This window comes from Andrena cerasifolii, chromosome 1, assembly GCF_050908995.1.
Source record: "Andrena cerasifolii isolate SP2316 chromosome 1, iyAndCera1_principal, whole genome shotgun sequence".
NCBI lineage: Eukaryota > Metazoa > Arthropoda > Insecta > Hymenoptera > Andrenidae > Andrena > Andrena cerasifolii.
This window is the reverse complement of record NC_135118.1, coordinates 16,612,120-16,636,947: the sequence shown is the minus strand read 5'-3', so window position 1 is coordinate 16,636,947 and position 24,828 is coordinate 16,612,120. Positions and strand designations below refer to the sequence as shown.

The window sequence follows — 24,828 nt, the reverse complement described above, 5'->3', positions numbered from 1 at the left end:
GAACGATCAATGTATCATTTTCTCACTTGACTTTTCATACAATTTTCATATATATATATATATATGTATATATATATAGATATATTATATAGGGTATTACATAAAGCAGCACTGGGAAATGTTCGAAAAAACGTTCACAGACTTTGAACTTCTATCTTCGCAGCCTAAATTCATCTGTCTGTATTTATACCTACATCCCCCTTCTACATTTCTTTCTCTCTTTGTTTTTCTCCTCTCCGCCTGCTACCGTAAGTCTTGCTCCGTTTTTCAAACCGTAATCCCTTTTCGCGTCTTTACGTTTCTGAAGATTACACGTTTTATGCACTCTATACAAAAATAAAACGCTGAGATCATCAGAGGGATCGCATAATTATACAGAATTTTTCTCTCATCAACTCTCGCTCTCTCTCTCTCTCTCTCTCTCTCTCTCTCTCTCTCTTTCTCTCTTTGTTTTACCTTATCTTACTCTCGTTCCGCCTATATCCCTGTCCCCCCTTCCCTCCCCCAGTTCTTCTCGTCTGTTCTTATTTCTTTTCTTCGTTTTGATTTACGCGCGATAACGAACGAATGGTATCTTTACTGTTTCCATTGTACCTTGGAAGACTGCGGTACAAACGTTTGGATTCGGAAATGAAAATCGAAATCAACAGTGGACTCGGAAATGAAATATCCTGTCTCCCCTGCACGCCGAGTAAAATCCGCTTGCAAGATGATTATTCTTCTTCCTTTTTGCTCTCTATATCGTTATCTATCGGATGTCCGGAAAATCCACAACTAGGAACGGAATCTTTAAGTCGGTCGATTTCATGGCAACGGAATGCATCATTCACCCGACGTAAGTTTTATTTCTATATAACCGCCCTTTTAGTCTGGATCTCTACGTTTATTAATTGCAGTTATGGCAGTATCTATTTTCACTTTTATTTAATACGTAGATTACTGTAACGTACTAAGTAGAAAATGAACGGCAGAATTTAATAAAGGAAAGAAATTAATGTACTACTGGCTAAATCTATTACGAAATGTTCGCCGCTAATATTTGATCGAGCTCGATGCAAGTATCACGCGAGCCACGCTATTCCGAGTGATCTATAAAAATGTCAGCCTTTTTAGTCTCATACAAAACTGTAAGAATAATTCTCTTACGAATCGTTAGTACTATATTGCGTTTACACTATTACTTTATATCGGCAGGCGGATTACTATGACAACAATAATTGCGTTAGGATATCATAAAAAACTGACCAATCGTTCGAGAACTGCGACATCTACGTTCATAGATCTCTAAAGGTTCATTCGTCCGTGTATTCTGTTTCGAACTAAACGAACATCCTCCAAAAATCTGTAATTAATCTACGAATCTGTTAATTACTTGCGGGAAAAATTATCGTTAAGGGTTCGCGATATCCTTTCATAGAATCGCGGGGTATTACCATCGAATTGAAAGTGAAGAACACAACGATCGTGTGCAAGAAAAGAACAGGGCTTCCCATTGTGTCGCGGACTCTCCGGCTACTCGGTAGATGGCTACTTTACACACTCGCGGTAATGAGACTTATCCATTAATATATGCGTACTTATTATATTTCCCTAGGCTATTGGAAAAAAGAGGAGTTTAAATGCTTTGTACTATGTCGAGAGGAATTTGTATATCTTTCCCATATTTTCTTCCCATTCTGTCGTTACTCGCCTGTTGGTTGGTTGCGCTGACGTCTCTGTTTGAAAAACCGGTAATCACATTTACGCACACGCGCGCCAGCAGGGGCACGCACGCAAAACTTAGCACGCGCACATACACATACACGCCACACACCGACGACTGGACAAGCCGAGAAACTAAACCGCAGCAGCTGGATTCTCCGATAAAATACGCGCGTAAGAACAGCGACCGTTGGTTCATGCAAAAATTCTTCCTCGCCCCTGACCCTTTACGGTCCGGTGCCCCTGCGAGCATGGCATAATCAGCTGTAAACAAGCATACTCTCCCCGACTGTTTCGTAAAATAGAACGAGCAGTTTCCCAAATATCTGTACGGAGCACTTCTAGATAATTATTGTCCATTCAAGCTAGAGTAGATGTAAACAGAATCGCATGAACAGGGGCGTATTTGGAGGGCGTTATTAGCTGAATGAAAATGTACACAATTTACCAGTAACATTCTACTTTAGAATTTTATATACGCGTTGCTAGTAAGACATAATGCAGAAAAGCATCGAATAAAGTGAAAAGATGAAAATATATTGAAAGAGGCACGACAACTTACGAGGTACAGGGCCTGCCATAAGTGTAATACACTCTTGGTGTGTTGCACAGCGGAGGAATGGGAAGTGTTTATATCCACTCTGCCTTGAAGCTGAATGGATGCTAGTCATAACATAGCCTCATTCTCTTATTTTGTGATTTTGGTGTTATCGATTCCTTTAAAAATGCAGGTAATTTATCGGGTGTACAATGTGTACAGAGTGTCCTTAAAGGAATTCAGCTCGCTTCTCTTTAGATACTATCGACTTTTGCGGCGTTAAACGTACGAAAGGTGTGAAGTTAGACCGTAAAGGATCATGTGTGATTAGCTGCGTCTTACGTCTACATGTTTGCTTAAACCAACAGACTACTTCGTGGATTCTATAAAAAATTATGCGCCTCTGGAAAAATTATCTTTCGCCTCTCAAGCTCCCCGGACACAGTTCGCCCTTAAGCCTATCCTCTCTTCCCGGTTTGTTATTTACAAAAGGGAGAAGCGGCGCTGAGGTCTAAGCTTCTCTACGTGTATACCAGCACATGCTTGAAGTTTATTATTGTACTATTTCCCGCTTTTCGCATGAACCAACCCTAATACGAATCCGCTTTCGGCTCTATTCGATTAGTACGATTAAGAGTTTCGACACTGCGTAGAAAAATATGGTTCTCAATTGTCACCCTCATTATCTCTCAGAGAATCGCGTTTGATTTACAACAAAGTGGTTACTAACGTTTCCTTCTTTAGTCCTTCCTCCCTGTTCGAGCAATTACTTTTTTTTTTTTTGTTTACGTCCGATCGCTCATCGAGACAGTCAGTTTCTCATTTATGATAGCTATCTGTTAAATAGGGGAATCAATGCTCGAAATTCAGCGCGCGGAGGGGGTACTTAAGGGGCGCCCAAGGCCGCCCGATCCTGAATATCGATGCGGCGAGAAATTTCGAGCAATGATTGCTTTAGAACTTACTAGAGAAATACAGTTTTTAAGTATCTAATCGTATCGCTGTAAATTATAGTACAAATAATACGAAGTAGCAATGATAATACTAAATGAAGCTTCGCCTAATTAATCCTCTACAGTCCAAAATATTAGCAAAGTAAAGCAATCTTTTTTTCCCACCCCTTTTACGATTATCCGCGGTTAATTTAAAGTTCCGGTCGAATGTTTATTGTATAACTGGGATTAGTCTGCAGAGGATTAAATAAACGATTAATTACACAAACTTCAAAATTCTACGAATTCCTGCAAGTTTTGTTTTTCGATTTAAGCTTCTCCTTTTTTTTTTATACAATTTCGAGACGAACCGCAAAATGAGACGCACGTAAAAGTGGTTATCCCTCTCACTTCCGCGCGTGAAACCGCTCCTCTCTTTCACTCCCATATAGCTCGTGCAACTTAGGCAATAAAGGCCTATTCCTTATTACTACTTATGCTCTATAAAACGCGTTACTTATCGGTTAATTAGTCGCTACTGTCTATTATAAAAAATGAAATCGTCTCCTGACTAACGTTCGAAAGTAGGATGGAAACCGAACGATTCGACCTTGGGATATTTACGAATCAATACATACTTCCCTTCATGTCTTTGTCAGATGAATTCTGTCCCTTTCAAATCGACGTTACGTAAACAAAAACATTCACCTACCCGCTAGGTAAAATTCTTATGCAAAACGGGCGAACATTAAAACGTCTACAGAACAACGTACTATCACGAATTTTCTTCCGAAGAATTGCCAACATTCCCCTTCTGCAGAGATAATAAATTCCTTTCTGACATTAAAACAAAAAAAAAAAAATTATATCAATCGTAAACTCGAGTAATGGAGGTTAAGAATCATTGAACTTAATTAAAATAATAGTGCACGAACCGTTTATTCGTTCCGTTTACTGCCACTCGCTTTCGCCAGCAATGTCTCGAGCCTTAAAAACATACGTCCCCCTGTTTTTTTTTTTGTTTCTTTTATCCTTCGTTCGATCATTTTCGCGTTATTAAAAAATATTTCATTTGAGTTCCTCTCCCCATCGCCCGTAGAGCCTCTTTTTGTTCCGTCCTTTAGCTTGTCCGCGGCGCAATAAGAGCTGGATGGCCGAGAAAACGATGAAAAAGTATCCGAACGGGAGACGAAAGAGGAAAGGAGCATACAGGGTGTCCCGAAAAAGAGCTACACGCATGAGGCCATTCCTTAGACGCGACTTTAGGTGGAAAAATTATGCAGATGCGGAAACAGTCCAGCGCTATTCAAAGGCACCGGAGAATTGTTATTTCTTTTCCCCTTCTTTACAGACACGTTAACTATTTTATTCCCCCCCATTTTCATCATCATTTATTTTTTTTTTTTCCTCTAGGAACACCAACTATGCCTACACCTCGGCGAAACGGCCGGTTTTCGAGGCGCCCAGAGCGGACCTTAACCTGTTAACTAGGTCACTCCTCGCCCGTGAGAGCGCGTTCTGTGTGTTTCAAGAATGATTTAAAGGCGAATCAGCTCGGTCTCTCCGCGACGAACTCTACGCGCAACGTAACACCATTGTTCGCTGCTTTCGTGCAAGCGTGCGTGTGTAATTACGAGAACTTTCGCGACGAATTAGCCTTGCCACGGCGAATCGACTCGTCCGCCGCCAGTTAACACGTTAAAACCGTCCACCTCGTCGAGAGTGGAAATATTATCATGTTCTCTTGGCTACCCTTCAAAATAGACCGCTTCTTGAGCCTCTCAGTTCTTTTAATCTCTCGAAAGAATCGTACGCCGAACTTTGAACAATCTTTCTCTCCCTCTCCCCCTTTCTCTCGCTCCTTTTTCCCCTTATAAATCGTAAAGCTATTTGTCATTATTTCATTTCGCGTAGTCCGTTTCCTGTTTGGAAAAATTTGATATCTTTCTTTCACAGTATATATATACATATATATATAGATATATATATATATACGTATAATCTACTACGTACAATCAACGTTCCTCCATTTTTTTTTCTTTCTTTTGTAATCTCTCACAGGCTCTGTCTTTCTCGCTTGCATTTTATACGCACATGCACCATACGCGCGCGCGCGCGCGCACACACACATCACATGCTCCTGATGCATTCTTCTAGCGACTGGTACACACGCTTTTTTCTATGCTTCCTTCAATTTCAACCTCAACTTATGTGGTAGTAATTTCTTTTTTGTCTTGTATACAAACTTACTCGCTAAACCGTATAACCTAAGATGTACTCTTTCTCTCTCTCTCTCTTTCTCTCTCTCTCTGTGCCCCCTCTTTCTTTCTCTCTCTCCCTCTCTCTCCCACTGGCTCTTTTCCTTTATGGTTACAAGTACATGGCGGTAGAGTATTTTTATAATAATACAGCTCATTCTTTTATATTTTTTATGTATATATATATATATATAATATATATTTTTAGTACATCCTTATATTTGAGGTCTGCGAATCCTGAATTTTTCATATATTACTTGCTAGAACGTGTATCACGCTAGAAACATGATGCGGAAGAATCAACGAGGTTCGATTGGAAGAAGACTAGCTGAGAACTGATTTAACGGGCGTAGAGCCTGGAAGGTGCGAGTTTCGTGATCGAAAACAGAAAGCGTGTCGCGTGTGTATATAAATATTTTCGGTTTAAGGATTAATTAAAAATATATCAACGATCGTTTTATATCCTATACTCTCTATGCTCTTTACAAAATATGTCATCTATCTTGTATTTAATAAATAACGATGGATCTATGCCACGCGTCGTTCTCCCAACGAATGCGAAAGAGGTTGTTCCAAACCCCCTTTCCTCCATTTCTCATCGTTCCGGTATTGGCGCATCACATTCCTAACATAGGTCTATACGTTTCGCTTTCTTCTTTTTTTATTTTTATTTGTATATCACGTGTGAACATATTCAACGTTGTTGCGTACGACAAACAAAAGTGACGTCAACGATCGTCTTGCGGACAGAATAATTGTCGCTTGTATGGCAAGAAAATGGTATCGGCGAAAGGAGTTTGAATAAATGGCACAATGAATAATACTAAACGAGGAAGTGAGGTGGTTAAAAAGAAAAATACATAAAAAAAAAGAGAACAAGTTAGACAATACTTTGACAAGTTGGACAATGCTTTGAGTAAGCCGGGGCCTGCAATCCAAACATGTGACTGCTCTACAGGCCGAGCATTTACACAAACAGTTTCGGCCCTAGGTGCTTGGAGTGTACGTTCCAAGAAGTGTCGAGAAAACCGCGCGTGTAAACGGGCCTAATCGGTACAAGTGTCATTTGCCCGAAACGATCACAGTCCGCGAGGATAACTTTCATAATGGGGGTATATTATGAAAATACAACTTAGATAATATTCCGTGGCGATTACTCGAACGTTACCATACAATACAAAAAAAAAATAATATAAACAAAAGAAAAAAAAAATAATCAAAAGTACGTTGCGCTCTAACGAAAAATCTTACTAACGTAATCAGTGCTCAACGATGGTTAAAAAGATTTAACGAAAAATATGTATAAAAAAAAACAATGTAAAAAAGATATAAAAAACGATATAAACTCGCAATGATCTTACGCTTAAAGGATTTTAGTACGATCCCATGAAATCGTAAAATATATATATATATATGTATATAAATATATATACGCACTTATATGTAAATGTATACGTACAGGCAAAAAATTTGGAACTGTATCGTAAAATATAAAATACTGTCAACTTTGTATAGTATTAATGAAAATGAAGTATAAAAAGAAAAAGCGAACAAATTTTTTACTGACTAAAATATTGCCACGTTTTTAGCTACTGCTTTGCAAGGCTCTCTTGAAACATTAAATTCCAATTCAATTTGAAATAAAAATCTCGTTAAAAGACGAACCCCCGATTGGACTTGAGTCCCAAAGTAAGTCACATCAATCGCGTTTTAAAAATATTTTCAGCTTAGTGGAGAATTGAGAAAGCATTGCGTATTAATCGATGGGATGACTCGTTTGTATACTTATTTACAGGTCTCCCTTTGCACAAGTTATAAATCTCATAACGTAATCTTGTATGCTATGGCTTCAAACAATAAAAAAAAATAAACCCACAAGAACCTGAACGAAGTTCAATGTTTCATACGAATGTGATTTAAAAGGAAAAAATATCTCATCGTATTTCTTTCCTCTGTTGATAAGCTTATGTGGCATTCCATATAAGAGTAGACCTACGCCTCTTCAACGATTTGCAACCGATCTGCGCAGCCTCCCACTGCTGCCTGCGCAAGCGATTGGTCGTAGCGCTTTCTCTGCCGGTTTCCTACCAAACAACAGCCTCCTCAGAGTCATCGTTGCGCGGGGCGAGTCTACTCTTAAGTGGAATCCAGTATGGTTAGCTTTTTTCTGTTTAACACCAAGCCTTCATAAAAATATGCTTTGTTTCTCATACGTACGAGTATGGCGAGACTCTTATATCAGGCTCTAATCTAACGCTTCTAGGGAAAAATGATGGTTTCCTTTTGTGTGTACATGGAAACGCTCTCTATGCCTTTTTCCTATTTTTGATCATATACGTACATGTATGGCACACTTTTGGAGATAAGATCTATGGGTATACGTGTTAAAATAACGCCCAAACTATAGATAACAAAACTGTGCACACTATTCGAGAAGACTTACGTAAAACAGACACAGCTTTTGCTCTATTGTACTAGGACATAGAGAGTCAGCGGCGTCGCGGATAATTATGCTCGTAGAAAACTCACTGAAGCCCAAATATCATAAGAAGCTGTTGAGAACTCACAGCTAGTGGTGCTCGTATAACATTTCAGTGTTACCTCTTGACTGAGGCCTTCCCCTGATCTCAGAAATCTTTAACATGCCCCAGAAAACTGAGCTCATGCGTTTGATAATGGCTGGACGTGGCTAGTGGCGTGACGCTCGATTGGTGCGCTACATTGACGGCCGTCAGATGATGATGGTGCAGCGAATGATGAGAAGTATGCGAGTGGAGAATATTGTTCGGATGGGGAACTTGAAAGTTCCCTGGTGGCGGGGCTCAGGACAGGAGAGGGCCTGGGTGTCCGCCAGTGAGAACAGACGACGCTGTGACAGCTGTCGTCTGCATATTCGACACGTTATTCTGCTGTTGATTCTGTTGCGTACCTGGTGAATAGATACAATCGCATTGCTATAACAATCTAAATAAACTGTTTTACTCGCGTCATAGTGCCATAAGAAGGTTTTAGTCTTACCAGCATTCTGACTGAGCTCGGCTTTCACTCTCCTCGCAATGTGGCTTCTGGTATGTTTCCTTAAGTGATCTTTACGGTAGAATCCCTTTCCGCATTCTGTGCATACGTGTCTCTTCTCACCGGAGTGTATAACAAAATGTAGCGTTAATTGCTCTTTCCTTTTGAATGCCTTCAAGCAGACGGTACAGACGTACGGCCGCTCTGGATTATGACTCTGTTTATGACGCGTAAGATGATCCTTTCTCTTGAGACCTGCGCCACAGATATCGCACACAAATCTTCGCTCCAAAGTATGACCCAGCAGATGCTGTTCCAACAATTCACGTTCAGGGTACGCCATGTGACACTCGGGGCAGCAATACAACGTAGAGCCGTCCAGCGCTGTGGTTAAACGAATTTCGCCAGGTTTCGGACGCGGTTTCTTCTCTTTAGGTGCCTTCTTCTTTTTCTTCTTCTTGTTGTTCGGTGACATCATTATATTAGGCGTTGTGGTAGTCGCCACAGCCACCGAAGTGGTTTGCGCCATTTCCGATTCCTTCTTTATACTCTCCGCCGAATACTTTAAAAAATGATGCAAACTTAGTGGTAAAGTACTAGCCGGTAAATGACTGAGGTAGTCCGCCACTGTGGACCCAGGTGTGGCCAGTGATTGCCACGTGGCGGGCATAGTTGCAGGCGTTTGAGTGTGCGCGTGCTGCTGATGATGTTGATGCATCGTGTAATCTTGCTGGCCTCCGTTCGTCGTGCTCTCACCATTGCGCTGTTGCTCGTCCGCTTTCTTGTCCTTGTTTTTATCCTTGTCCTGCAGGAGATTGCAAACGTCTTGTTGATTTATAGTTTCAGTCGCTTGCTGAAAAATCCGAAATGCCCCATTAAGTCTCGGTACGGTTTTGGAAGCTTCGAACCACGGCCGTAGATAAAGAATTTACCTGATGATAGGAACGCTTCTCTTGCATCCCGGGCGAGTTCGAGGGCCGCTGCTGAACCGGTTGAGCTTGAGAGTATGGCACGTTGGGGTAATGATGAACATTGCTGTTTGGATAGCTCGCTTTATTGTTCATCATCACTTGGGACTGAGCAGATTGCACGCTGTTGCTTTCAGGACGGTACTTTCCCATAACCGGCACTCCGATCGGAGGCTGGTTGGGAAAATGATTGGCGTAGCGCCCACCCGCACCGCCGGAGCCGTCGGTCGCGAACTGGTGGATACTCGGAATAGTACCGGGAAAATGGCCTCCGAACGGCGGGAAATTCATTGCAAACCGTCAATCAAATACCTGGAATAACGACGAGAATCAGAGTAAACATGACATTACACGCGGCAGCGGTTCAATCCACCTCGGGGGTTACGGGATAGCCCCGGTAGCGGTAGTTCGCCCGTCAACCGACATCCTTCAGCATTTCGCCCGGCTGCTCGTGAGCAGGATTAACGCTAACGCACTAATAAACATTAAATGAGATCGGAGGCGACAGCCGGTAGCGTCGGCGGGTCGACGAGTACATCGCTACCGCTCGGATAAAGATCGTGCCACTGTCCGAACGGGATGATCGATGGCGCGGGGGTGAATTCTCGGCGACATTGGCGGTAAAAGCGAGGAAGGAATATCGCTGGCGTATACGCGAGCACGCCGCGCGAGAAGATATCTGGCGCGTCTAGCTCGAACGACGCCCGAGTATTTACTCACAGCGACGTCCCTCTCCCCATGTTTCTTCGCCGTGGAATCGAATCCTTTCCTCGGAGGGGGGTCCCCGAGAGGTGAGAGAGCGAGCGTAGGGGCAGATTTTTGCAGCACACGAGAGAAGCACAAGAGAACCACCGACACAACCGCACCACACGTCGCTGGTCGCCGTCGCCGTCGGCCGCTGTTTCACCCGTCTGTCACGATGAAGGTACACAGGAAAACGCGAGCGTTTCCCTTCTCGCGGGACGCGAATATTTTTTCCCCGCGAAAGTAACGAGGAACTGACCGTGTTCGCGTAACGGGGATCACGAACGATTTAGATGGCCATAGAAAAGGGATACAACATGGAAAAAAGGCGTTAAAAAACGAACATTGTACGGCGGCCAGGATCGTCGCGATGCGGGGGAAGGGTGGCCGTAGAGGGACGGCGGCGCGGAGAACGGGAATCAGAGGACGGGGGAAGAATGAGGAAGAGCGAGGGGAGGAGGAGGACGCAGGGGGGGATGATCTGGCAAGAGGGATGGGTAGCCGTGCGCGGCGGTGGAATGGAGCGTGAGGGGAGAGACCCGGAGAGACTCCCCTCTCGGCACCTAGTCGATACGCGGGCGCCGAATTCGCACGAAATTCAGCAGAAAATGGCCGTACCGAACACGGGACGCCACGGAGCGTTCCCTCGCTAACATCGATAATTCACCAGAGAATCCAGCTTACCATTTAATACTTGGCAATCCGCGGCCCGCCTGGTACAGATTTTTCACGTAGCCGAGAATTTCCCAAAACGATCCCCCGCTCTCTTTATGTGTGTGCCGTTGACACCTGTCCCTCAAGTCGGCGCCCCCACCCCATTGCGTTCGCCCTCTACTGTGCCAGCCTCTTAACTATTTTTTCTCTCTCCCCCGGACCTCCTCGCGGCCGCGCCGACGAAAATGCCCGAATCCATCGGGGTTTTAACTTCGAATCGCTCCCGGCGACCTGCCATTATATGCTCTCTCCCTCTCCCCCCGCGCTCTCTCTCTCTCTCTCGGCGCATTACGGTCGGCGGAAATTGGAGATATACAGGGTGTTCCTTTATCAGTGAAATTCACTTTAGGGTTGATTTCGGGGCTAAAAGAATATAGAAACTGTTTGTATAAATATTGATCCCATTTAATCTTCTTCTTTTTACGAGCTGTAGCCATTTCTGTGCTCCCGCAATCGTTTTAATGAATCCAGCTAGTTTATAATTGATTACATCGAGCTGTTTGCAAAGGACGCTTGGCATTTCCTGTAAATAATATTTCTATCTGCTTTGATGATAAATTTTTCCGGATGAGATGCTTAAATTTTCGAGGTTCTGTTCCGTTGAAATGATAATGGAAGAGTATAGTAAATAACAGATGTATGATTCGATGTCCGGAGACTTGCATTGACATGCAAGATGGCCATTTTGAGCATTTCTTGTAAAGATAAGCGGGCATCAGTGGGTTTGAATACAAAAGTGACTGTAATTGGAGGAAAGATGTAATAAATCGTATGTTTGTAGGATTTTTTTTATCATTTTCTAGCACTGGATGCACGTTTTAACGTTCGATCTAAAGTGAGTCCGATAAATTAATGGTGTACCTTTGTGTACTCTGCGTTGAAAAATATCACCAATTGCAGGAAGAAAAGTGTAGAACAGAATTTAGCGAATAACATAATTGTTATTCTTTTGTAATCGTATATTCTCATAATTGACAATTATTATTGATTTGTTAGTTACAAGAATTGCAGCCAACGACATTTTCGATTTAGTGTACAAAATTCTCAGTCGAGTGTGTGAAAATCATCATATGAAATACGAACTCTCTTGAATGATTACGAAAAGTTTTTATTGATAAAATTAAAGTTCAACGTATAGTAAACTATAGTATAGCACTCTTATCCGATAATCGTATTACGCCTATATTGAGTATACAAATTACAGAGTTAAAAGGTTAATTAGCATTTCCCCTGTACAAATTATCAATTAATAATTCGTTTGTTTAAAATATCCAAGTATATTTCAATTGTTAACAACATTCCGCGATTAGTAAATTGACAAAAATTAAAAATATGCAAATCATATAGTACAAAAAATAATTCTTATAATTGGTTAATCAATAAAAGTTTCTTTATATTAAATGTATGTTTTATTTTAGCTTTTTTTCTCCAATATTTATGTAAGTAACAATGAAAATGACTTATAGACTATCCATACTGATTATGATAATAATAGCTATAATAATATGATAATAAAATAATAATTATATTTCTTGTACAGCTATTACCCACTGCCTTTAATAATGATACTTACAATAAAAAGTATTCTTTTTTTTGTCTTGTATACATACATCTTTTGCTCAAATGGTTTCAAGTGTATCATGATCGCTCGATAAAAATCGAATGGTTCGCCCCGCCCCCTCCCTCCCCCCTCGCAACAATCTAATTTGCTGTACTCTTTGTCGTGCAATTTATGATAATATAAAAAAAAATTCTTTCAAGTACGATCAACACAAAGAATAAGATTGCAAAGTTTTCTCGCGGAGAATTATCAGTTTAGTAAATAAAACCAGTTAAATATTATACAAAATAAGTTATATCCTAACTTATTAGAATTATAAATGTATGATTAGTGTGGCTACAGAAATGCTTCCCTTCCGTAGAACACCAGAAATTTAAATGCACGGATGTTAATTGTCAGTAATGGTGTGATCATTTCGACTATACGATATGCAAAGTGTGGTAAACGATGTGCTTATATCCGTTTAATTTTTCTTCTACAACTTTATGATAACCTTTGTATTCATACGCGTGTCTGTTTTGCCCGGATCAATCTACGTCAATGAAGTCGAAAAGAAAAAAAATACTAAAAAATAAAACATATCGTTCCGTTTCTTAGGACCGTAAAACAGTATCCGATCATCGCCACGCGGACGTGAAATGCAAGATGTTACATTCTTTCCCGTACCGTATGCAGCGTTTCTTGAAACGATCGATTCAATTTAACGATTTAACGATACACTCTCTTTCTGTGTCTCGATCGTGTCGAACAAGTGGAATAAATAGATTTTATTTCATATCTGCACGACAGTCTTGCCCCCTTGTTGTGCACGGTAACCCGGTTGTATTTACAGCCCTGCTTTGTATAAATCATTTGTTATCTTCCACGTTACGTATTTTATTTGTTACTCGTCATCGAAGAAAATCAACCTCAGCCGAATACTCGATTGCCTTCTGTCTGGCGAATCCAGTTCGCGCTTTCAAAAATATATCTTTATATTTATTTATATATATATATATAATATGCATATATAAACTTCTTTATTTATCTCTAACTTGCGTCATGGAACTGGATTGGCGACAAAAACAGTTTTGAATCGAACGAATCGGATAAACTCGTTTCGTCCTTCTTCTTTTTTTTTTTCCTTACACGTACGCTATAACGTGTACGCAAAAAAGAAACCTCGCTCGTCAGTCGGCTCAGTGCGTTTTCTCGTTTCCTTTTCTTCTTGGAGAATTAATTATAATCGTTACACATTAATCTGGCCTATACCACTTCCCTCCGAAGAAAGCTGACGGTGTACAAACTTTGAAATGCGACGGCTCGTCGGTAAAAGTATCTTTATTTGAAGATACAGAAAGTGATCTTAAATTTTTTTGTTTTCAACACCACTACTAGGCAACGATATAACCACCATCAACGAATTTTCCTTCCCTTCCTCTTTACACGATACCAATTTGACTATGAGATTATTGAACTCAATCGGCGAGAACGCCTTGCCTCGCACGACCTCTAGCCTGTTGATGATTAAACCGGAAGTACCGCCCAGGTTGATTCGGGGCGGTATGCTGCTGCTAATGCGTTTGCTGTTGCTGCTGCTGTTGTTGTTGTTGCTGCTGCTGTTGCTGCTGCTGTTGATGATGAAGTATAGCCATTGCCCCAGTTTCCGCGGCAGTCGGTAGAACGACCGTCGACTGTTCGCTAACGGCTATCTGGTGAATCTGTGCCTGAGATCCTTGGCCCACTTGTATCTGTATTTGTTGCAATTCTGGCACCGCCGTCTGCTGTTGCAATTGCTCCGCCTGTTGCTGTAGCTGCTCCGCCTGTTGCTGCAGCTGCTCCGTCTGCTGCTGTTGCTGGTCCGTCGGCTGCTGCGTATTCTGAGAGGCGTCGGCCGTGTTCAAGGGATCCTCTTTAATACGCTTGGCCAAGTGGGACCTCGCGTGCTTTCTCAAGTGGTCCTTGCGGTAGAACGCTTTGCCGCACTCGGTGCAGACTTCCGTCTTGTGCCCAGAATGTATGACAAAATGGAGATTCAGGTGTTCTTTTCGTTTGAAGCCCTTCATGCAAACGGAACAGATGAAGGGCCTGTCCGGGTTGTGGCCGAGTTTGTGTCGTTCTAAGTGTTCTTTGCGCTTCAAACCGGCGCCGCAGATGTCGCAGATGAACCTCCTCTCTATCTTGTGCCCGATCAGATGCTGCTCCAACAGCTCCTTCTCCGGGTAAGCCATGTTACATTGGGGACAGCAGAACAGCGTTGTCCCGTCGAGGGCTGTAACTATGCTCACTTGCCCTGGCTTCGGTTTCTTCGGCTTCGGCGGCTTTTTCTTGTATTTCTTTTTTCTCTTGGGCTTCGCACCGGGCTCTTGCTCTTCGACAACGTCGGGAATGATTGCCGTCTCACCGCCGGCGACCGTGATCTGCACCGCTTGCTCCCCGGACGCGGCGCAGCCGGACGCGTCCAAACCGTCGGCCCCTAGCGGGCTCGACTCGATGGTGGCCTCCCTCTTTATTGTCTCCGCCGAAAATTTCAGGAAATGCTGCAAGCTGAGCGGCAAGGTGCTGGCTGGCAACCTGGATAGATAATCGGCGACGGTTGATCCGGGTGTCGCGAGGCTTTGCCAGCTAGCAGGCATAGAAGTGATAAATTCCTCCCCGCTCTGATTCCCCTGAGTCTTAATACTACCCCGCTTTATCAGGGCGACAGGCGTCGTGCCCTCCTTCACGTCTTCCTTAGACTCGTCCATACCCTCGCGTAAAATCAAATCTTGAGGGATCTGGGCGACTACGGTTAATCCTTCTGGTGCGCCTGGAAGCTGTACAGTCTGTTGAATGGTTTGCTGTGATGTGGTGGTGACAGCCGTGGACGTGCTCTGGGTCGTCTGATCGGATCTAAAATAAAGAGAATCATTTACTAACATTGAATAAATCGCTCATATTTTATTGTAAGTTCCGTAACATTCCGCAGAGTGAAGCAATCTAACAAGGGAACATCCCGAACACGGAAATTCAAAAAATTCAGAAACATTGAGAATATTTAGGGAATTTCCTCCTGACTATCATGCAATTTTTCTTTGCTGCCCAAATTCACTTTAAGGGGGTGTAATTGAGCCCTGAAAATCCGGTTATTTTCCGATTTTCTGTTATAACTCGTGAACTGTAAAATATTTTTTTTTACCGAACGATAGATCTAATTAAAACAAGTAACTTCTGTCTTGAAACTGTTTTCTATATCTTATAGTTCGCGAGTTATACCTCAAACTCGGAAAATAGCCGAACATTCAGGGGTAATTTCACCTCCTTCGAGTAAATTCGGGCAGCAAACAAACGCTGCGTTGTAATCAGGAGGAAATCCCCTACATGTTCACAAAGTTTCAGAGTTTTTTTAATTTCCGGACTCGGGATCTTCCCTTGCAAGCAGGGCTTGAATAGGTTTGGAAAATAACTGTTTCAAACTGTTATATAAATGTTCTGACTGAAAGAGTTATGAATATGTTGTGATTTCATTTACTGTAAAATTCTGTGCAATCGTTATAAGAATCGGTTCTATAACCGCTTTGTAACTTATATAGAGCCTAAAAAATAAAAGTTACAGAAGCTAAAAAATAAAAGTTATAGACCCTAAAAAATAAAAGTTATAGAGCTATATAGGAGCCGTAACTTATACTTATATAGTCTGATATTTAGGTTCTTTATAACAGTTATTCCGACTAAAGGTTCTTCATAACTCTTTCAAGAACCGAAATCTTTATAAAAACAGTTTCAAGCCCTGCTTGTAAGTGAGATATCACGCATATGTAACCAAAGCTATTTCTTCCTTAAAAGGAGATAGTAGGTATATTTTCTCGCAACAAGATTATATTACCAATACCCCCGTAAAGCGGGAGCAGTCGCTAGATAAATTCTCCTTGCAAAGAATAATCCCAAATGCTTCACTCCGCGCTAAATAATGATGGAAGACGAGACAGGGGTGACCCTTACGTTTGCGTAGTGGCCACAGTGTTCTGTGGCTGTACTTGTATCTGCACCCCATCCGCACCTTGCTGGCTGTACGCAACGGTGAGGACAGTGGCCGCGCCCTGGGGGAACTGTCCCAGGGAGATAGGGGCCAAATGATACTTGGGCTGGTCGCCGCTGTTCCCGCTCTGCGACACGCTGGGATTGACCACCTGGATCTGGACGGTTTGCTGCTGCTGCGTGCCATCTTTCCCAGGTACGGTGATGGGCAGCGTGATAATTTGCTGCTGCTGATTGTTGCCACCCTGAGCCACGGCGAAGCCGTTCGGGTCGACCGGCCTCAGGTAGTGGACGCCGCCCTCGCCACCGGACAGCACCCCGACCACCTGACCCCCCGGTAGATTTTGGGGGAACTTAGCGGTGGCGAACTGGTGCACCGTGCCCGTCGGCAGCGAGCCTGTCGTAAAGCCGGGAAAAGGCGTGAAATTCATCTTCCACGATAATTAAATCTGCAAACCAAAGAGAAGAACGGTGAGTAAAGGGGGCTGCTGTTCAAACGCGCGCTTAAACTCGCCGATCGGCAACATTTCAAGAACACAACAACAACAAAAAAAATACTCGAAAAACAAATACAACATTATTCAGGCAAACAGATCTTTAGACTGAACACTTCAAGTGGCGTCGGCGTGCTTTCGCGCCGATATGTTCGGGGAGGCGTTGAAAGCAGGGCTTGAATAGGTTTCGAAAATAACTGCTTCAAATTGTTATATAATGGTTCTGACTGAAAGAGTTATTGAGAACCTTTATTCGGAATAACCGTTGTAAAGAATCTAAGTATCAGACTATAAAAGTATAAGTTATGGTTCCTATATAGCTCTATAACTTTTATTTTTTAGCTTCTATAACTTTTATTTTTTAGGTTCTATAGCTTTTATTTTTTAGGTTCTATAGCTTTTATTTTTTAGGTTCTATAGCTTTTATTTTTTAGGTTCTATAACTTTTATTTTTTAGGTTCTACAGCTTTTATTTTTTAGGTTCTATAATTTTTATTTTTTAGGTTCTATAACTTTTATTTTTAGGATCTATAACCTTTATTTTTTAGGTTCTATAACCTTTATTTTTTAGGTACTATAACCTTTATTTTTTAGGTTCTATAAGCTTTATTTTTTAGGTTCTATAAGCTTTATTTTTTAGGTTCTATAAGCTTTATTTTTTAGGTTCTATAAGCTTTATTTTTTAGGTTCTATAAGCTTTATTTTTTAGGTTCTATAACTTTTATTTTTTAGGTTCTATAAGCTTTATTTTTTAGGTTCTATAAGCTTTATTTTTTAGGTTCTATAACTTTTATTTTTTAGGTTCTATAACTTTTATTTTTTAGCTTCTATAACTTTTATTTTTTAGGTTCTACATAAGTTACAAAGCGGTTATAGAACCGATTCTTGTAACGATTGTACAAAATTTTACACTAAATGAAATCACAACATATTACAGCTATAGATTACTCTGTGTAACCAAATTGTTTAAAGTTATTATAAACAAGTAAGCAAATATATATTATGTACACATTTTTAAATATGTATACAAGTGATCCTTGCATACCGCCGAGTGTATACATATACATATGTACGAATGTGTACATAATATATATTTGCTTACTTATTTATAGTAATTTTTACACAATTTGGTTACACAGTAATTTATAGTTGTAATATGTTGTGATTTCATTTACTGTAAAATTCTGTGCAATCGTTACAAGAATCGGTTCTATAACCGCTTTGTAACTTATATAGAGCCTAAAAAATAAAAGTTATAGAACCTACAAAATAAAAATTATAGAACCTAAAAAATAAAAGTTATAGAACCTAAAAAATAAAAGTTATAAAGCTATATAGGAACCATAACTTATACTTTTATAGTCTGATACTTAGGTTCTTTACAACGGTTATTCCGAATAAAGGTTCTTCATAACTCCTTCAAGAACCGAAATCTTTATAATAACGGTTTCAAGCCCTGGTTGAAAGCATTGCCCGAGTATTTCGGAAGGTCTGGCCGGCACGAAGGGACGTTACTTGAGACCTTGCGCCACTCAAAGTGTTAACGAGAAAATCGACAGACAAATGATAATACGGAGTAATTAGTGGCGGATCACCGCAGAGGTGAAAACGCGCGCACTTGGGGCCTCGAGGGAATAAAATTTTAACGGACAAATAATTCATAGGGTGTACTTTATAATTGTTTAAAGAAGAGAAATCATTTTAAATTTTCAAGGGGTGCCTGAAAATCAAGTGGTCCTCGGGGCCCCCAGATGCTTGATTCGCCACTGAAAATCGTAATTATAAATTGAAAATTTATACTGCTTAAGCATCAGTAGTTTGGCTGACGTAAAATCAAGTGGAGCTATTAGGTTTCTGAGAATTCTCGTGGTTGCGGCGAAACAAAGAAAATTAGAGTACCGAATGGCGGATAGTATGTAGGATAGATAATGCATGTACAAATATCAGATTTACACAGTTGCACTCACTTTGACGCATGAGTGCTGCTGTCGAAGTGCATCGACCTCCGTAACTTCGGAACAGTTTCCGGAAACGGATTCCGTGTTCCACAGAAATTCACGGATACTCTCTCTAATCCTTTAATCTCTCTTCGCCAGACATGCCCCGAAGCAATGCAAATACACGACGTTTATACACGATCATGTTGCTAAATGCGAGAAAGAAATTGCGAATCAATATCATGTATGCGCCTCGATAAATCTGAACGTTTATACGCCGTACATATAGAAATGAAATTCGGGGACTCGAGGCGTTAATTACAAATTCAATTTCCATGTTTGCTTTTTTTTTTTTAAAAAATTCAATTACCGATCAGATCTCGCGAGTTACATGCTCAGTCGTTAAAACTAACGACTTTAATTCTACCATACAGGGTGATTTTTAATCTCATTTCATTTCATCAAATATTTCCTCTGCTTTCAGTATTTAAAGAAGCTTCTTTTCGTTTTTTGGCGCAATTTTTTTGTATATTATTTGTCAGCCTGTGACGGTCAGAAAACTCTGTGACGTAAGAAAAATATCTCGATTGCCGATGTGTGAGCAAAAGTAACCATCTGATTTTGCGATTCAGTAAGAAATAGAGACTACACTTGGAATACTTAGATAGTCAGGTATGGAGTGTGTATTAAAATGTAAGTGTGTCTATGAACATCGAGGAGATACGAGAGTCACGGTCATCTTTTAGCTCGCTCGAGTATTTTAAACAATCAATCAATATCTCTCATTTCTACAAAAAAAAAGGAAGAAAAAGTGAATCGTTACTTCTCGACAATTCAGAAAGTTGAATAGAAATTTTCCTTACATCTGACCGTGAGCTGCAGATTGTTAAAAGAGAACGCAGGTATACCATTAAGTGACAAAATGTAAGATTGAAAAACCATCGAGGTGAACCTCCATTACCTAGAATGAAAAATCACTTTGAAAAATCATTAGACTTTAGTAGGAAACGCTTCTTTCAGATATGCTAAAAGTAGAGGAAACATTTCCGGACACAGAGTATCTCGTAACTGGTGATACAACTGGGAGCCGATAATTTTACAAAAGAATATAAATCGGGAATATGGAATAAAATTCTCGCGTGCTCGGAAAAAGGTGTGTGTTGAATGCTCATCGTGTGCACTTGACTGTATCTCGACTCAGCTGATTTCGCCATACACGTTTCATGCTTGTGTACATATTTCTCTGTTTCGGTTATCAAAGATACGCGATAGCTAATAAGATAACGTGATTACATTCGATGAATTTTCGTGTTTCTCATTCTGTGACTGCCAAGTGTACCTACCATTAGAATTACGTCCCGCACTCGATTACTGTGCATAACAATCAGGGCTTGAAACCGTTGTTATAAAGATTTCGGTTCTTGAAAGAGTTATGAAGAACCTTTATTCGGAATAACCGTTATAAAGAACATAAATATCAGACTGTATAAGTATAAGTTATGGTTCCTATATAGCTCTATAACTTTTATTTTTTAGGTTCTATATAAGATACAAAGCGGTTATAGAACCGATTCTTGTAACGATTGTACAGAATTTTACGTAAATGAAATCACAACATATTATAACTATAGATTACTCTGTTCTGTGTAACCAAATTGGTTAAAGTTATTATAAACAAGTAAGCAAATATATATTATGTACACATTTTTAAATATGTATACAAGTGATCCTTGCATACCGCCGAGTGTATACATATACATATGTACGAATGTGTACATAATATATATTTGCTTACTTATTTATAGTAATTTTTACACAATTTGGTTACACAGTAATTTATAGTTGTAATATGTTGTGATTTCATTTACTGTAAAATTCTGTGCAATCGTTACAAGAATCGGTTCTATAACCGCTTTGTAACTTATATAGAGCCTAAAAAATAAAAGTTATAGAACCTAAAAAATAAAAGTTATAGAACCTACAAAATAAAAGTTATAGAACCTAAAAAATAAAAGTTAGAGAACCTAAAAAATAAAAGTTATAGAACCTAAAAAATAAAAGTTATAAAGCTATATAGGAACCATAACTTATACTTTTATAGTCTGATACTTAGGTTCTTTACAACGGTTATTCCGAATAAAGGTTCTTCATAACTCTTTCAGTCAGAACCTTTATATAACAGTTTGAAACAGTTATTTTCGAAACCTATTCAAGCCCTGATAAGAATATCCATAAAAAAGCAAACTAAGCAGTAGTGTTAATAGAAAAGAATATCGTAATACTGGCGACGTCCATAAGTTGAAAGAGAAGTAGAGATAGTATAAGGCAAGATATACTTGACGAGTAATCAGACATTTCTCTTCAAAACGAAGCTTCGCGTGGAAAAAAATTTACTCCACATGTTCGGCTCATTTCTTCATATAGAATCATCCCACCTCCTAGCCGCTCCATCAGTTACGGAGCATCCTGTATATCCCACACGTGGAGAGAAAGCACGTATACAAAGCGCCGGGAGAATCTATGCGCCCCACGTGTTTCATCTTCAAACAGAATCCCTCCTCTCCTTTCCACCACGCGTATAGTCCTCTGTGCGCCGAGTGCTACCATATGTCATAATAAATACGTCAAGATCAAGGTTGACCTTCTCTTCTATTTACTCTAAAGCTATTGTGTTGGCATTTGGAACCACGTCGCGTACCCCACCCCCCGGTACCTCCTATATCACCCTGCCCCGGTCGCGGGTGCATTCCCCCCGTCCGTGGCCAGCGAAAGCGATCGTTCCGCGAAAGTGCCGAAGTTCAAGCTCGAGCCGTGGCGTCGTCTTGCCATCTCCCGCGCCTCCGAGTCTTAGCTTCAGACCTCTTGACCATGTGTTGGTATGTGGGGTGGGGTTGGGGGTGGGTGGTGAGGGTATCCCCCACTTCACCCCCCTCTCCCACCTAAAAGGGATCCGGGAGCAGGGAGGATAGTCGTCGAAGTGGCCCAGGATCACACCCCACTCCACCATGGAGTGGTATCCCCCACGGGGGTAGGGGGTAGGAGCTCCGTCGAGGGTAGGGGGGAACCCATAGGTGGGAAAACGGGAACCCACCGCGAAATAGACCCCGAGACTCGCTCGATCTCTTTCCCTCTCGCGCACTAACGACACACGGAGGCATCGCGGCGGCGGCGGCGAGAATAGGACGGGAAGGAACGGTTAGGTCCGCTGTGCGACTGTGTGTGTAGGTGTGCGTAAGCTCCGAAGGGGTAGGGGCATGTCAAGAAAGAAGGGAGACGAACCTCGACATACACTGGGAACTCCCCGGGGAGGGGAACGCGAAATATCGGGAGAGAACATACGAAGCAGACATCGCGGCAGACGAAGTGGGACACACCGATGACTCTCGCCCTTGATCCACCCGTGGTAGGGAAGGAAGGAACAGAAAACGGGGGATAGCGAGGTAGAGTGTGAGAAAGAGAGAGGTTAGGTTACTCGTGCACCTCTCCTCCTTTCAACGCACCGAGGAGGGTGTCGTGTCGAACGGGACGATTACTCCGCGGCAGCAAGTCGTCGCGGGTGGTTGCACGACTCGATAGGGTGAAAAGAAAACCTACCTGACAGCACGTAAACACAGGTTACGTTTTTCGGCTATCGCGGAATGGCGTGTGCGACTGACCGGTCAGCCTCGCCAACGTACCGTTGCTGGACGCTTTTGCAAGACGCGCATGTCGTAATGGCGCCCGATTCTCTTAAGGTTCAACACGCCTGTCTGTCTGTCTCTCTCTCTCTTTCGCTCCCTCTGTCTCACTTTCCTGTGCCGTATATTAGTGCATTACGACCCTCTCGCTCCTATGCACGCATCGATGAGAGCACGTCTGAGTATTTGCGGTTTCTAGAGGAATTCTATCTAGATGTCTCGCATAACTGCATATACGCAGAGCCTACAGAGCCTGTTCTCGTATCGGAAGGGGGGGCAGCGTACGTAGAACAGAATAGCTCTGGGGCATTGTGCAATCAGATACGTTTCTTACACGCACTCGGGACAAAAAAACACGGTAATTCCGCTGGAAATGATATGCGACGAGGTAAAGCAGGATAATAATGTAAAATGAGTGTCTCTGGCCGGGCGATGGAAACGGGACGAATGGATATAGAGAGACGGAAATTCGTTATAGGAAGTTAGTTAGGCAGAGACTGGTGGACAAGGTTACCACGTCAGCACGTTCGGCGCGATGCATCGGCCATGATGGGGAATCGAGTACGATGACGCGAGAAAATAGCACAGGTCGCGAGGCCCGATGCTTTGTTCTCTCGATGGTTATTCCCTCTCCACCCTTTCGCCCTGCGTCCCTCCCTTCCTTCGGTGCTCTTTCGATCGCGCATCGGGAGACGTTACGTTGGAGAGGAAGTAGGAAAAAGATCGGGCGAGTTGGCAGAGGCGAGAGCAGGGCAGAGGCGAAACGGAGGACAGAGTAGAGCCAACAGAGGCACAGGCAGGGCTGTTGTTTACACCCCCACCTCGACGGGTTAGAGGCAGCGAGATGCCACGGAGGGGCCTCCGAGACCTCGGCGGGCACCCACCACCACGCAATTTCCAACCCCACCAGCCTCTCAACCACTGTCCGCACCTCCAACCACCCCACCAAAGCCAGCCCGAGCCAAGCCGTGAGCCACGACGAGGGCCCCGCGACGATTTTAGTGTCTTGGGGTGGGTGCTCTGTGGCCACTGTTTCGCGGTTTCTCGTGTGCACGTTTTCGCATTAGGAGTAAAGCGCGTAAGAGATCGCGGGGCGGCACCGTTCCGTGCGCGCGGGATCCCATCGCGTCGGGTCGGCGGCTGGTCGACGCGCGTCCGGGCTGTAGGTGAACGGCGCGAGTTCCCCAACGGCACGGGACGGGATCATCCACGAGGAAATGCGTGCCCTACTTACCCACGAGCAGCTGTGGTTCCCTTGTGCACTCCTTTCGACGTACTGCTGCTGCTACTACTGGTCACCGCGTCGGAACACCTTCGCGTAGTACAGAGACCGTCCGCCTGGCTGGCTCGCCTGCGTCGTTCTCAATCTCTTCAACACGGCGGCAGGAACTTTCTCATTTCTACGTACACGGTTCGCCGTGCCACGGGCACTTCTCCTCGGCTTTAACCGCGGCTGCTGCTTACGGTGCGCACGTCATACGAGACCGTACGTCTAAATGAGAGTGCGTCTTCCCGCCGATGGTGGACGAGCCCCGCGACTCGTGATAAAATTCACGCACTACTGGCAGCCTTTCTGCGGTAACGGCGAGCCGCGACGCGCACTCATTTCCGGGTTTACGACAGTCGAGTTCGATCGAGTATGGCCCCGGTCGGTAGGTAAGCGTGGGTCTGTCGGGCTGGCCAACGGGGAATGAATTCGAGCTAACGGTACATAGCCACCCGACGGTGGCCACACGTTAACTCGAAGCGCCGCGATGCCAGGCCACTCTCCTGAAAACCACGAGCCTGTGAAAGTAGACACCCTCCTTCTTCCTACGGGTTCACAGGCTTTATCTTGAATGACCCCGTCTCGCCGCCCTCGTATCGCGCATTCTCGCCTCCCAGTCAAGTGAATAAAAAATACCTTTAACCGCGAAAACTTTGCGCCGCTATTAATATTCTATCGGAGAAATATCAACTATGGCGGCGGTTACGCGCGGAGTATATTGTGTCGGAGCGAGGGGAAAGCGGCGCGTGCGCGCTGTGCCGATTAAACAGCCAATTCTTGTCCGGTGTCGTTCTATTTGCAGGTACTGACGGTAATCTTTCTCGCTTCACGAGACCCGCGAACTTGAGGCAAAAATTTATAACAGCGCAAAAAAACACCTGTCCGTTGCTCTGTCTTACTCTCAGCCACTTGGTTTTCTCTACCACTACAGAGCGACACTAACTCCGTGCGCACCTAGCGGAGACTGAAGTGAGGTTAGGTCGAGAATCGATATTTCGAGACTGATTCGATGGCTGCCATCTTTGA

General features: G+C 42.7%; 1 protein-coding gene across 1 annotated transcript; it reads right to left on the bottom strand.

Moving 5' to 3' along the window:
- Window position 1: 1 nt before the first annotated feature.
- LOC143371541 (uncharacterized) lies at window positions 2–24,826 on the bottom strand. Its single transcript, XM_076816821.1, is given in 6 exon segments — window positions 2–8,358; window positions 8,448–9,297; window positions 9,377–9,704; window positions 13,911–15,302; window positions 16,392–16,876; window positions 23,770–24,826. Coding segments are annotated over 5 exon segments (3,144 nt in total). The 5' UTR covers window positions 16,859–16,876; window positions 23,770–24,826; the 3' UTR covers window positions 2–8,251.
- Between the last annotated feature and the right edge of the window lie 2 nt (window positions 24,827–24,828).